We start from the raw sequence: 14,953 nt of genomic DNA, 5'->3' as shown, positions 1-14,953 counted from the left end.
TTCACGAGAAAAGCACCTGCCGCAAGTTTCGCGGCGCCGAGACAGAAGCTATGGACCGCGATCGAGGTCGAAGGTAAGCGATTCAACTCTGTTTCACTTCTTTTCATCCCCCCCCCAAGCATCATTCGCGCCACCATCATCCAGCATCCATCATCTACAACATAACATCCCCGCTCGGACTCGACGCTCGCTGTTCTCTCTTCCGGATCGATCGCGCTAGCCTCAGGACCCTCGAAGATTCATATTAGCCGTTGGATATCCGGACTGGGCTTGGAACCGACTCGACCTTGTCTGCGACCGAACCTTTCACGATGCCTACAACCGACCAGTCACCTGGCTTGACCAGGTCTCTATTCAACGATATATTCGGCAGATTTTCGCTTGATGATATCATTCGAATCGATGGTCCACGTCCGCCTCGTCAAGCTTGCCGTCAAGTCGTCAGACTAGAGGGAATGAGGATGTACTACGTTGGTCGAATGGCTCGGTTCCTGCGCATCCCCAATCAACCTGAGGGGTCAAACATGCGCCTGTGTCTCTGTGTCACCATTTACTTCGTAATGCGCTCGAGGTAGCTCTTTGAGGTGCTTTTGTTCAGCGAAGTGATTGTCGACAGGAGATACCATCCCCAGACAAGGGCCACAGGACTCCTCCCTCCATGGGAACAACTACGTGTTGAAGACCTAGTTAGGCAGCTCCTTGTACCCATGGACGGTGCAAATGTAGCAACAGGGCAACACAGGCGCCGTGTGCCGTTGAGGCCCTAGCTATGTCCTCGGGATCGGCTACTGTTGCAGTCTCACCACTAAATCGATTTCTTCAACATCTCAACTACACCACAGCGAACAGTTCTGCTTCTTTGTCGACATTCCTTTTTCTGGCCCGCCTTCACTTTACATCAGCGCGTTTTCTCATTCATAACATCTTCAGCGTCATGGCACAGTTGCTAACTATATCAAGGTACGATGATGGGGAAGTCGTTAGGTATGGCGCTGGAGAGTCGTGGAGGCCTACTCCTCGGGACCGGTCGCCTCGGCGGGCCAGGAGCCCAATTAGGGAACGGGCAAGGAGTCCACGACCTAGAAGTCCGCGTCCCCGAAGTCCAATTCCTTCAGGATCCGATAGCTACGTTCCGGGGAGATATCCACCACGTCGTAGGTCAAGAAGTGGAGGGGATCGGTACCGGCGAGAGCGGTCAAGAGAACGCGAGAGTCCGCGCAGAAGAGAGCGCAGCAGATCTCCAATGAGACGGCCATCATCTCGACGTAGTATGTCGCGAAGAGGGTCGCCTTTGCGGGGTGACAGGTATGAACGCCCAAGATCGCCAGTCAGAGACTGGGAGCGAGATCGTGAACGAGACCGGGACCGTGATAGGATCCGAGATAGGGACTGGGATCGTGATCGGATGCGCGATAGGGAACGCGATTTCGAGCGTCGTGACGAGAGGTGAGCATTATCGAGTCTTCATGATAAAGTAGAACTAACTGACAACAGACGGCGGTCTAGGTCCCCCTTTGGTGTTCGTCGAGACAGAACTCCTCCTGCAAGGTCGCCTCCACCAGGTCCTCGCGGCGGCTCCTACAGACCCCGTTCTCGGTCTCTCAGCCGACGTGGAGGTGACCGATATCAATCATATAGGCGTGTCAGTCCGCCTAGAGAATCTGGAATCTCGTCAGCAATCACTTCCCAGTCAGCATCTGGACGATCATCCCCTCGCCCAAGCCCAGTGAGAGCGAGGTCGCCACTTCAATCTCGAGAAGAGTCTCCTCATCATGCTATTGCACCCGGGGCTCCTCCCTTGAGAGACCCTCCCAGACCTGCGCCGTATGAGCCAGTTGCATCTGCCCCCTCCAGATCACCACCACGAGGTCCCGCTGCGTTGAGAGCACCTCCAACTGGTCCTGCAGCGAACAGGAATTTCACAGCACCACTGTCCTCGCCAGCACAGCCTCCTCCTGTACGGACACAGACACCAACAGCTCCTCCCCTTCGCTCCGGCACAACAAGCCCTACTATCCCGCCAGCAGGTCCACGGGGTTATGTACCTCCGGCCAGAGGCGGCTTTCCTCCGCGCGGTGGACGAGGTGGGTGGAATCAGACACCAGCGCGACACATGCCTGGACCCTCTCCCACACCTTCAACACCAAACGGCCCATCCACGATTCCTACTGGCCCACGGGCTACCCCTTCAAATGCACCATCAACCTCTACTCCAGTTCAACCGCGACCATTCAATCCCCCGACTGGACCATCAGCCCAACATGCCGGTGGTGCTCGGCAAACCCTGGCGCAATCTATGCTGGCAACGTTGCCCCCAATCATCCCAGGCGGCAAGCTAGATCCTTCCATGACTCCCCTCGTGTTGGGCGTGACTCGGGAACTCGAGCCACACTACCGCAAACTCAAAGACGAGGAGGAGAAGCTGCGAGACGAGCTACAGGCGAAACAGGAGCGACTGCGTAAGAGCTTGTACACCTGGAACCGGCTTGAGCGTGACTCGAGAGCGTGGGAGATGCGCAGTGATTTGAGTGAGAAGAGCATGAAGAACATGGCTGGCGAGGGCATGGGCGGCGCGGCATTCTAGAACAGGGAGCCGGCAGTATTTCTGTTTCGCAAGCTTTGGCGCAGGAGGTTTGGCAGTGTTCAGTTTCGCACCTTGTACGAGTTCAATTCTTGAAAAGGGGGTTAGGCAGCATCTGGTTCAGGACTGCAGAGCGGCGTTTTATCTGTACTTTTAATCCCAGCCAGCCCCTGGAGTGTGAGCAGCAGAAGGCGGGTGGATGTTGGTGGCTCGGCAAGACTTGTATGAGGAAACTGTAGATAGATGTAATGACGGCGTGTCTTGTCAAGAGAGTCGCACTACTTGGCTTCGTACATGCGAGAAATGCCGTGCTCTGAGTGTCCATGCACAGTATGCAGGTATCCATTCCTTGGAAGTGACCCAGATGTGCCAGGTCTTGTACAACAGGTGCGCACGTCAGCATCCATGATACCTCCCTCTCCTAGGGCTTTTTTATACATCAGGCAGCAGGATTTTTAATCAGCAATCGATATTTAAAAGCTCATTGCACCCATTCATATTCACTTCTGGCATCCATTGTGAAAAGGTAGGCAAAGCAGCTGCTTAATCGCGGGGCGTTGTCCAAAGTCGACGTCATCCCCACACAGTTCAGATATCGAAGCGCTACGAGCAAACACACACAAGCAAGACCAACAAGTTTGAATTTTCCCGGCTTCCCACGGGAGATTTAATTCTCGCGCTTTCGGCTAGCGGTCGAGTAGCTTGTGAGAATATACACTATTAGACATGAGGACAGCAAGCTCGTCAAGTAGGGCAGGCAAATGTCCCCTGCTTCAGTTCATCCGCCCCCATCAAAAGCGACTTTCTTGGTTGAAGTCTGAGCAGCAAGTTGATACTGCTAAAGTCATGTTCTAGACGGAGACTGGACCAAAAAAACATCTTGTTTCTTTCTCGGGCAAATGCCCGTTTTCGAAACGCCAGATTGTGTATTAGTGACATATTGGGTTGCGTCGAGGTAAGACTCGAAGCGTCGGGCGGCTAACGCCAGACAAAGACAGGGTCGTCGTCATCTTCTTGATCACCATCCCACTCATCGTCTGACTCTGCACGGTCTTCGTCCATGAAATCTTCCATACCGTACTGCATTTCAGTGGGCTTCTGGTTGTCAAAGACAATGGAGACGCTGGTACAGAGTCCCTGAATAACTAAGGTCTTGGTGGGTCGAGGCTCTTTAGAGTCTGCGCGCTCGGCTTCATTCTCAGACTGACTTGACGCCGGACTGCCGTCGGCGCCTCGTTCTCCTTCTGAGTCTGAATCGAACTCATTCTCATCAGTTTCGGGCTCAGCGTACCTTGGTCTGCCGTGAAGACTGCGTAGACCCTTCGAGTTATTACTATGCCTCGAGTCGGAATCCGAGGCTTGTGCGGCAAGTCGGGTACTCCGACGAGACGGTCCATCAGACAGACGTTTCGGCTTTGTCTTCTTCTCAACTACTTCTTCCTTCTCCTCTTCTGTCTGGCGTAGCGAGTAGTGCTTCTTTGGTGGCTCGAAGGGACGGAGGAAGACCCTATCCAGTTTCCGCCGCCACTCGTGGCGCATGGTAGCACGGGCCTTCCAGGGTATGTTGAGCATTGTCTTGACGGCAAGATGTCTGAGATTCGGCAACGAACCCGCGCTGTCGATGAGAGACTGGAGAAACATTTCTGCAGTTTCAACACTCCAGTGCCGAATGTGCTCAAAGTCAATCACGCGGAGACTCGATGGCCATTGTGGTATTTGGTGTGGCAGTAGGGCCTGATCATACAGGGGATCGGCGTCATTGTTGACGAGGGACAGGGAGTCATGGTGGCGGAAGTACGACAGGTTCATGTAGAGCTCTTCCAGGTGAGGACACGCATCGGCCAAGGTGGTCAAAAATACCAAGTCCAAGGACTGGTTGTGCGACAGGTTCAGACTGCGAAGATGTCTGCCGTGGCTGTGGAGAAATGACGCAAACTCCTCAGACTTGATCTCCCAGCAATTGATCAGTCCGAGATGAACCAGATCTTTCGGTAGGAGTGGGAGCAGGCGGTCATTCATGACAGTCGACGATTCAAACACCAAGTGGCTGAGTGATTTCAATTGCGAAATGGCCTCTGCAATCGAGTCAATCATAGCTCCATCTTCGTTGTACAGTTCGAGCTCTCGTTCCTCGTCCCCTGGCTTAGGCCGTGGTTTATAAAGCGATGGAACTTGAAAGTTAGTGAAGCTTAGCTTGGTGAGATGGGCGAATGACGGTTCCTGGTGGACAAGACTGATGTCTTTGGCTGTCGTGACAGGTCCTCCCAGGAGGCTTCCGCTCCACTCCCAGCTCTTCAAAACGGTATAGAATAACTTTTCCTCAGCATGAACTGGGTCGACTTGGCTGGAACTTGGTCTGAAAGAGTGCAAGATCTCAGGTGAGTATTGCCATCTCACAGTCCGATCGAGCTCTCTGTATGGCGGCTGATCAGACTGAGTGAAAAGGATGACTTCTGCTAGGCGCGGCAACACATGAATCATCTGAGGAAGTAGTACTTGAGGCACAACCTGAACATCTACATAAAGGGACTCGACTTTGGCGCGATAGTTGAACCGAGTGGCAGAAGGCGGAAGCTCAAGCAAGGCAGCAAACCGGCGGGCTTTTCCGCTGGTGAGAGGGGGCGGACAACGGTAGATAGCGGTTAAGGCAGCTTCCGAGAAGGCCTTGCAAGTCGTGGCAGTACTTATCAGCCAGTTGACATCAAGGGTGTCATGGCCGCCTGACACAGCGGCGTAGTAGAATATGTCGACCCAGGCGCCGTAGGGTATTTGGGGATCCCTCCAGTTGGGTATGACGCCCTGAGGAATTTGTTCTGGCTCAAATGATGTGCGTCGCTTCTTTGAGGACCTTCCCTTCCTATGGAGTGGCTTCGGTCGTTTCTTTGTTTGTCGGCGTGCATTCGACCTTGTGTCAGAGCGTGCGGGGACAGGCTCAACCCGAGCCTTGCCCATTGCTGCCTGCCGGGCGCTGCGACGACTGCTAGTCCTCGCAGATGTCCCTGTAGGACGACTCTTGTTTCGACGTGATCGTGTCTGAAAGTGTGGTTCGTCACCCGAGTCCTCCTCGCTTTCCACGTCTGGCTCGGAGGGCTGATCGAGACTGTTGTTTGAAGAGTCCGAGTCGCCATCATCAGAGGAAGTATCTCTGGGGTATACTACTGCCTTTCGTGGTCGTGTTGAACGAGTGGGTGGCGCAGAAACATGAGCGCGGGATGTTCGGGAAGGGTTGCGACGGGTGGAGGGCTCGGTGACATCCTGACGATCGGCGGCTCGGGTGCGGACCATGCTGGCGGTGTCTGTAAAAGAAAAGGTATTAGTTAAATGGAAGAGACGCCGGTTGTCTGTATTGGTAGGACTGCATAGCTAAAGCTGTCGTGGATGACATGGCATGGGTTGGCGCAAGATGGGATTGTTCACACCTGCAACGTCTTGCGATCTTTGGCGCCCCTCAGGTGATTACCGACGACCAAGCGGTGAGCAATGGCGGGCCGAAAGCTGGCAAGAAAGATCAAGAACGAGTGTCTGCCATCTGTCTATGAATGGCAAAATGGCTTCTGTTGTGGACTGGAAGAGTAGTTGGCAATAAACAAGTCCGAGTGAGGTCAACGATGTAGTTGTAAGAGAGATGGAGGGGCAAGATGGGACTTGGTGCCTGGAAAGACAGTCAGCCTTGCCTTAGTGCGCTGGGGCGTGGGGCTCCGGTGAGGGGTGGGGCATATATTGGCCAATCATAGAACGCGCATATTTGAGGGCAAGCTCGGCCGACGAGGCTGTGAGTAAGAAGCATGGCCAACATGTGGTTACAAAGGAGATTTGTGGAAATGGACGAGATTGTGTTAATTAAAGTAGATAGTTCTCTGTGTGGTTTTCTAATTTCCAAAATTGAATGTTTGCATCTTTCATGTCACTGCTTTGAGCAAATACTCGGTCATGCATGCTGGAGATTGCCGTGATATGATTGCCAGCGCTGAAATTAGAATTTCTTCGCCTGGATACCAAAGACACCACGTAGCAAACCGCCTTTGATTTTCTCTCGCCACGTAGAAATCAGTCCAGCAAATCTCCAGCTCATCATTGGTAGCGTCTACCTGCAGGAGCCGGACAAAGAGAAGACTCCCAAGTTTGATCCATGATGACACCAACCATCCCATGATGGATCGAGACCGCGCAAAGTGCATAGAATGGGCAGCTAAGCCGATGAATCTGTCTAAAGGGGCACCCCGTTGGCATGCATTGGAGGATTTTTGACCACTTTTTCCCATGGAGACGACGTATTGATTCGCTGAGAGCGGCGTGTGGAGCAGCTCGGGTTCTGCTCCCGCTGGAACAGGTAAGGAAAGTGGCCCCGGCGGTCGCCTGCGTGAGCCGTGAATGGTTCATTTGCCCGCGGCTTCCCAGGATTAAGTGGCTCAGGCACTAGGCCTCATTGGGAGTCGCGATAGAATCTCCCTGTCCCTTCACCTGCCACTGGCACGCGTCTTTCGCCTGTTGCCGCCGCCGCGCTCCCCCAGCCAAGCATCAACGCCGACTTATATGACGGCGTCTTGGAGTCCTCGTTGTCGCCTCTGCCTTCTTGCATTCGATGCGACACGTCTGCCAGCCTGTAGATGAGCCTTGTTTCCTCTCATACTCGGGCGCAGTGAGGACAGCGACGCAGCGACTGTGGCGGCAGCGGCAGTGACGGGGGGTCCTTCTCTTCTCACCACACGCGACCGGGCTCGCATCTCCTCCTTATTATTTACATCCACAGAGTCACGACCACGCTCAACAACATCGCCATATCTCATCGGCAAACGCTGCACCTCATTCAGACAGCTCGCATCCTTTATTTCTCTTTTAGGCTTTCTCACGCGCTTCGTTCTCGTGGTTTGTGGCGTCGCCTGTTTGCCCTCTATCCGCTGTCTCTTTTCCTTCCATTGACCTTCCTTTCTCGCACTCTTTCTCTACCGTCATTTTTCTGGCCCAGCCAACACAACTTATCCGGCTTGCATGACGACAACAGGCCATAAAAACAATGAGAGCCAACGCATTGTGCCTTTGAGAAATCCTCTGCAACCGCGACAACAGCAATCACATCAGCTGCAATCATCACCGCCGCATCGCTCGCACTCAGGCGCCCAGCAGCAGCAGCACAGGCCCGCGCTCCTCACATTCATCTCGTCATTTTTCTCCTCCTCCCATGATCTCTCTCCCTCCGCCATGAACCTGAAAAGGCGCAATCAAAGGACGGGGCCCTTTCTTCAACAGAACTGGATCAACGGAGTCGCACCCTTGCGAAATTCAGTCATGGGTGTGAATCTTTCCACCCCAAAGCACTTGTCGGGTCAAGATGATGGCGCCCCTCCGCAGAAGCGCCTTCGCCTGTCTTCTCCGGACCCTCTCGAAAATGACCGGTACCCTACTTCGCATGACACGCCAGAGTCCCTCTCCGCTTTACGCGTCGAGGTTCTTAAGGTTCTTCACAAGGACTCTAAAAAAGTCCGACCCCTCCAGACCACTGTTGTTGAGCCCCGCGATATTGTCACCATCAAGGGCAGATGTCGCATCACCGTCTCCGACGTGAGCGAGGGCTTCCCCAATATCTTGTACCGCTGCTGCAAGAACTGCGACATCATCACCTACAAAAATCCCGTTGGTCCTCACCGCGTCGCCCGGGTTAGCCTGCCCCAGCCGTTCCTCGTACCTGAAGAGAGCATCAAAGTCAACAGACATGATGATGTGTCCAATGACTTTGCTCAATCGTACAGGTTGGACGTTGAACTGGAATCTATCAATGATGGCACATGGCCTCCCCTCGACTCTCATGACTTCGGCATCCCTCTGGGCGAGCAGGGTTCCTTCTCCGACTCTGCCAAGAACCGCTGGATTTTCCACAGCGAGGTTGGGGGAGTTTTTGGCAGAAGCAAGACCCCCGTGCGCCTCACAACTAGCCATCGTCCCGATCGCGTTTTGCGTCCGACAGACTATGTCATGGACGTGGATCTGCGATGGACGGCAGGTTTCCGGCCGATAGCCAAGGGTTCCAAGCCCTGCATCACCGCAATTGACCCAGATACTGAGCCATACACCACTGGTCAACTTGAGCCTATCCCCGATGACCAACTCAATGGCGCCGGCGTGTTGAATGGCGTCAATGGAAGCACCAATGGCACCGCTACTACCAACGGCGTGAATGGCCTCAATGGTTTAAATGGTGTGAATGGCATCAACGGCGAAAATGGTGTGAACGGCGTTCACGCTCACGAAGATGTCAACGGCACTAATGGCATCAACGGCCATGCTCATGAGGACTCATCGCATGAGCCGGACGATGACGTGGATGGTGAACACACCCCCAACCGCGCCCTGAGAACACGAGGAGTCAAGCAGCAGTACAACCTCAAAATTCTCAGCGACAAAGCGCAAGGGAAAGAGCGAAAGCCGCGGGCAAGAGCTGCCCAAGCGACGCCGGCGGAAGGTCGCGTCACCTACTTCTTGCCGATTGATCAGCCTGTGTGCTTGGATTACTGGCGATGCGTTACCTGTGGCACATTCCACGACTCGCTGCCTCTGCTGCAACTTCACCTGCAGACTTATCATTTGGAATACGACTATGTACTCGACATGACGAGCCAAGGACCGCATTTCCGAGTCACTCACCGTAACGAGTCTGTCGCTTCGCCCACGAGGACATACCAGCTAGGAAAGCCGGTAAAGCCCTGGCATCTGGAGACGTATGTGTCGGGCGACCAATCTTGGGTGACTTCGCGTCTTGGCCCAGACAACAACGAAGAGCCAGCGCGGTCTCCGTCGAAGCAGGCGACTGCAAGGCAGCTTTTTGACTCGAAACCTTCACTACCGCCACAGCCAACGCTGCCACCAGTGCCTCGACCCAAGAAGAGAAAGATCACCATCCCCGAGACTAATTATCCCCTCTTTGATCCCGTGAGCAAGGCGCGCCTTGTAGCGGGCGAGGACCTGCCGAGGCCTGCGATTGACAACTCATGGCTGATTCAGAAGCATCGAGAAGACATTGGGGAATTTTCGGATGTTACATCCGAAGAGAAAGAATACATTCGAAACTGGGACTCATTCATTCTCCAGGAAAATGTCACTTCTGGAACTTACTTCCCACGCGCCTGGCTTAAATTTGTCAAGGAGCACGCCTCATGGCTCGTGGCAGCCAACCCTCGGATGGTGGAATTTGGCAAGCACATGGGTGTTTTGGTAGCGCGTGATGTCCTCGATGACAAGACAATCGACCAAGCCATGGAGCTCTTTGATGAGGCGAGGGCCCAGTTGAAGGCCAAGGCGAAGGAGCAAGCGAATGGCACTGAGGACGCGCAGCCTGCAGATGCAACGCTGAAACAGTCACCTCGGGCTTCTCAGATCATGAAAGGTGCAAATGGCTGTACAGTGTGTCAGCTGCCAGTTCTCGGGCCCAGCCTGCTTGTCTGCTCGAACAAGGTAATGCGAATGAGTGTTGATCTAAAGCCGGATTGTGCTAACATACTCGTGCAGAACTGCTCAAGCCGCCTCTACCACGCTGGGTGCATTCAACAGACTGCCACCATCAGCCCAGCGGCTCGTGCCAAATGGCTTTGTAATGAATGTAGCAAGTCGGGAGGATCCTCGTAGGGTGAGGCGTCCTCGGTATTGCTGAGTGCACCGGAACCTTCTGCCACCACTGAAAGCACTACTAAGGATACCATGATTGTATCGCGAGGTGCGGAAGCCGCGGGATCCTACATGGAGTGTCGTGCGTCGAGGAAGAGGTCCAAGAAAGCGGCTGCTGCCAGCCCAACTGATGAAAGGCCTGGCCCAGATCAACAGCCAGAAACAAGGCGTAGAGGGAGGCCACAGAAGATCAAGCGTGAGCTGAGGGGTTGAGTCAGGCAGGGCAGGGACTCTTGCGAGCGAATAGAGGAGCACCAAAGTCTGGCGCAGGGGCGAGACGAGATATATGGAAACATGGGGGAAAATACAAGCGGAGAGGAACGACATGCAAGTTTTATACGTGTTTGGGGCGCTTATTGGGAATGCAATGGACATTACATTGGCCAAGGGCTGCTAGGAGTTGGCTGATGGAGAGAGCTGGATCGTCTGATGTGGGGTTCCTCATGAATGCCACCTAACTCGCGAGGAGGCCTTGAGAGCGGATCGTGCGTTCTACACTAAATAGTTTATAGTTATTTCTGTTGTTTGCCTGTGTCCCTATGCGTGACTGTAACTGTAAAAGCCAATTCTTTCGGCTACAAAGATGTGGAGAAAAGGAACTTGATGCCTGTCTGACCAAGCCAGGGAGAGCCTGCATGAGCGGAACTCGGGACAGGTGTTGTGTTGTAGACTTGTAAGAGCAGGAAGACGAGCAGGAAGACGAGCCGGAAGACGAGTCTGAACAAGTAATATACCTTTCGAAGAACCTATTGGCCGAGATATGGCACATTCTAGACCCCCCATCAAACTGCTCTCTCACACCAAGCCCGAGGCACCCCAACCCAAGTTTGACCTCAGCTTCTCCCAACCAAGACGCGAAGAGACGACCTCTTGCGCATGTCTTTGCTTTTACTGAGTAGTAACAGTACATGGTAAAGCAGTCCAGCTCCTGAAGCTAGGATGACGACAGCATATTTTCAAACTAGCTCCTGAAGAAGGGGTACAACCCGTCAACTGTCGACTCGCAAGTCGGGATAGCGAATATGATCTGAGAACCAGGGCCAGACTAAGTGGACTGAATATGTGAATACGGCCTCCTTTCAATACCTAATGGCTATTCTCTCGAGGATAAATTCAGCCAGGGTGACTGTTCTTTATAGGTGTGGTGCCTTTTGATGCTCCAGCCGTCCTTTTCAGTAGCTCAATCAGGGGTCTTGCTTTTATTAAATTAGGAAAAAGAACAGCAGAAATTACGAGGAATAAATAAATCTAGAGCGGCACTCTGCCCTACGTATCTAAGGGGTAGTTTGGCATTGAATGTTACCAGAACAGTTCGGCGGGCTTTAGTTTCGTCAGTAATTCATCACCCCCTCGTCTTCCGTTTCTACACCGATGCCTTTTAGACCCAGTCGGATCTCAAAATCATTTCATAGGTCCCGGAATACTGGCTCTCAACCGGAATATGAGCATGTATCCCCGGGAAAGCATCTCGATCAAGAGTTTTAGGTGCCTCGTAATCCAGTGATGGCTGATCTAGGCGGGAGAATCGGCGGTGGACGAGAAACTTGAGACAGGGAAGGGCTAAGCAAAATGAAATGACCAGAAAAAATTTATTGGGTGAAATAACAGGTTTATAATGTCATCTCTCTCGCCCACAGTCGGTAATTACGATATTTGCTCAGGGTTAAGGATGTGCCCAGGGTGGCTTGTTCGAGGCTGTATTGATCTTGAAGTCACCATGCTTCCATAGCCCCGTAGGGCACTTTGGGGGAACCACACTCTTTATGGGAAGAACGAAGAGCCCTTTGAGATACCAAGGGGACGCTGTGGTGAACTTGTCACAATCTTGGGCTCAAGAACGCTTTCTCCATTGGTGCGACATACCTTATCCAGGTAGCCAAGCAGCCTGTTTACTGATCCGTTCAACTTCTACACCTCTTTGTTAGACTGTGGGCTATCTGGAGCTCACTAAACCCCACGACTAACAGTGTTTGACCCTCGCTGATGTTAGTGATAGGTTGCATTCTGAGAGGGCTGTGGCATAAAACATGGGACCAGCAATGCAGGGCTTCTGTGGCCCTGTACGCTCGAAAAAGCCGTGTCTTTGCTCCCATATCGAATTTACCTCAGCCCAGATACTCATGAACGGAAATAGCCGTGGGAGTCGCCGAATTAAGGACGACGACACTAGCGACCTAGAACGGCTTGCCTGGTGAAGCTTTTCCATGTGAGAAGGGAGACGAAATGACACCGTTTTCTCTCCTTGAAGGACATGATGAAAGTACAAATGGTGTTGCAAGGGCTCACAGCCTCACCAGTATCCAAGTCTGGGTACAAGATGTTCAGGTTGCAACGTGGTCGACCTCAGGCCAGATCGCCATTGTAGGTCGAGGTAGAGCGAGCTTGTGAGAGCGACAGGCGAGTTTGCAGGTTGTTCCGAGTGTTTTTAATCGGTATTCATGGTCACTCTTCACGAAGTTGGTCCCGTGATTAATGGGCATGCCGGACTTTGCTTGTTCGGCTATGGGCGGATCTTGTGGCTGTTGTCACGATACGCTATCGATGTTGTCTTGAGAAACCGGCGATGAATATCGGGGACCCCGAACCAGAGTCTAGCATGGAATGAAGTAGATTGACGAGCTTCGATGTGCCCGGTGGCTTCTTTCGAAGGCGTCACCAAGTTCAGGGTTGATACCAATAAAATCGACGAGCTTCGGTCTACGTACCTAGCCTGCTCGGTTCCTGGCTCCTCGATGTCGGCGATGCAGCTGTTGAAGAGAGAGGGGTGGCCAAGTGATTTGACATTTAGCCAGCGGTATTAGGGAGCAAATTCTGGATACTAAAGAGGAGATGATCCATCGGGCATATGTGAAGTACAAGGCTTTGTCTAAGGTGCCCTCATATCGAGTGGAATGACGGCGTTCAAGTTAAAGAGGCATTCGGCAACGAGACTCAAGTTATCGAGAACTGTCTTGAGACCTCTTCAGAGTCTTGTAGGCATATTGCTGCTGCTTTCAGAAGAATAGCCGCCGTCATGGTCTCAGCGAAGCTCAATCGATGCTTTCCAAGTCACAGGAACGAATCTCAAAAGCCCAATAAATACTCATGGAAATATGAAGATAAATCGGGATCACGCCGCGCGTGTGGAAATCCATGACCCCAATCAGCAGTCGGGCCTTTATGCCCGAATATTTACGATAGTCCAGCGATTTGTTGTGATCAAGCGTGGCGTAGGTGACACCGTCCTTTGGGGTGCTCTCATGCCTTGAGACGCGCGATGCCAGAATAACAATAATGGCCGAGACGCATTCAGTACAAAGAGCTGAGCGCGCCATGTTCATCGAGTCATGGCTTCGTGAAGCGCCGTTCCTGGTCCATTCCTCAGAACCCGTAATCGTTTCTCAGAGCCAATGCTAGAAATACGCTGGATGCATTTGAGAGTGGCTTGGATCATGATTGCAAGTACCTCATTCATGACAATGCTGGAGGGCGAAATGGCCATATCATGTTTTGCTAATAGAAGTCGGTCTTGCGACCACCTCGGCGATAGATGGGTAAACTGTATGGGCTACCAGAAAGTCGCGGCGGAATGTTATTCTCTCTCGTTTCCATGATCGCTTCGACCCAAGATCTCGTGCTCCTCATAGTCATTTTGGGCATCGTAGGAGGGCCGCGTCTCTCGTAATAATCGCATTTAAAATGACTCGCCGTCTGTGTTTAAGGCCAAAATCCTTGAAATACTATTCGGAAGAGATGGAATTGATGAAGTACCGTTTCTGTTGGGAGCAAAAACGACCGTGGAGGGGATACAAGACTACCGACGTTGCGTCTCATGGTCGACAAACAGCAGCCAGAGTGATCGCGCGAGCTGACGATGCGCAGACCGCCAGGACTGGCCAAGATCAATTGCTGAGAGTTGCGAAAAGCGCCCGATACCAGCTAAAAACTAATCGGCCTAGTGAAATCCAGTGTTAGATTGTTAGCTGGTGTGCTGAGATGGGCATCATCAGCGTGGAGTGATGGATAAGTGTGCTGGTTCTAGTGTTGTGATGGAGATGGCTCCTGCCTCGCTCGTTGCCAAACTCCATCTCGATCAAGTTCTCTCATCGGTGACTATCGATTGGCATTCGCACCTTCCGTTGTTCCCCCCCAAGCTCACGTGCTCCACATGAGGAACGACCTCCAGCGACACTATCCCTCAATTGAGGGTGATCAAAGCCATCTTCTGCAAAGCCAACACCGAGGACGGCGTACTAGACATGTCCGATCAATCATCCGAGGCTCTTGTTGAGCAGTCCCAGCAACACCAAATCGTCTAAAAATGCTCTCAAAGCGGGGTGAATGGTTGCCGTCTGTAACCTACAGTGCGCCTCCGAGGGCCTCCATCATGACCTCCACCAAGTTGGGCCCTGCAACAGTGAAAATCATGCTAGTCGAAGTTTCAAGCTAATTTTGAGTATCTAGAAACACATCAAGAAAGAAAACCCACTCAAGGGCGGGGTTTGGCAGCAGATCACTATCGTGTTGAGCGAGGTTCTTGCCATGACAACTATCGCTCACTTTCGCGTCTCTCCTCTATGAATGGATCGACGAGCACTGATGCCCTCGCCACCTGGGTCACTTGAAATCCATCAAAATGAATTGGAAGCCGCTGAAATTGAATTCGCTTCCGGGAGATATGGTCCAAGTTCTGCCACCTACCTCCCGCGTCTCCTGAAGCTGCGATCAAGGCCGACT

General features: G+C 52.7%; 3 protein-coding genes across 3 annotated transcripts; 2 read left to right on the top strand and 1 right to left on the bottom strand.

Annotated features, from left to right (window-relative positions):
• Positions 1 to 1,270: 1,270 nt before the first annotated feature.
• On the top strand, positions 1,271 to 2,584 carry MRS44_010448 (uncharacterized protein; the record flags this gene model as incomplete). Its single annotated transcript, XM_046277185.2, has 2 exons — positions 1,271 to 1,446; positions 1,495 to 2,584. 2 exons carry the CDS (start codon positions 1,271 to 1,273, stop codon positions 2,582 to 2,584), a joined length of 1,266 nt encoding a protein of 421 aa, XP_046128523.2.
• Positions 2,585 to 3,559: 975 nt separating this feature from the next.
• Positions 3,560 to 5,866, bottom strand: MRS44_010447 (uncharacterized protein; the record flags this gene model as incomplete). The annotated part of the gene is made up of 1 exon (XM_046277186.2): positions 3,560 to 5,866. The coding sequence occupies one exon, from the start codon at positions 5,864 to 5,866 to the stop codon at positions 3,560 to 3,562; it is 2,307 nt and encodes a 768-aa protein (XP_046128524.1).
• Positions 5,867 to 7,780: 1,914 nt separating this feature from the next.
• Positions 7,781 to 10,198, top strand: MRS44_010446 (uncharacterized protein; the record flags this gene model as incomplete). The annotated part of the gene is made up of 1 exon (XM_065620124.1): positions 7,781 to 10,198. The coding sequence occupies one exon, from the start codon at positions 7,781 to 7,783 to the stop codon at positions 10,196 to 10,198; it is 2,418 nt and encodes an 805-aa protein (XP_065476313.1).
• Positions 10,199 to 14,953: the final 4,755 nt, after the last annotated feature.

This window comes from Fusarium solani, assembly GCF_023522795.1.
Source record: "Fusarium solani strain SB1 chromosome Unknown bctg00000006, whole genome shotgun sequence".
NCBI lineage: Eukaryota > Fungi > Ascomycota > Sordariomycetes > Hypocreales > Nectriaceae > Fusarium > Fusarium solani.
Note: the sequence above shows the minus strand (reverse complement) of the source record. Positions and strands in the feature narration are given on the sequence as shown.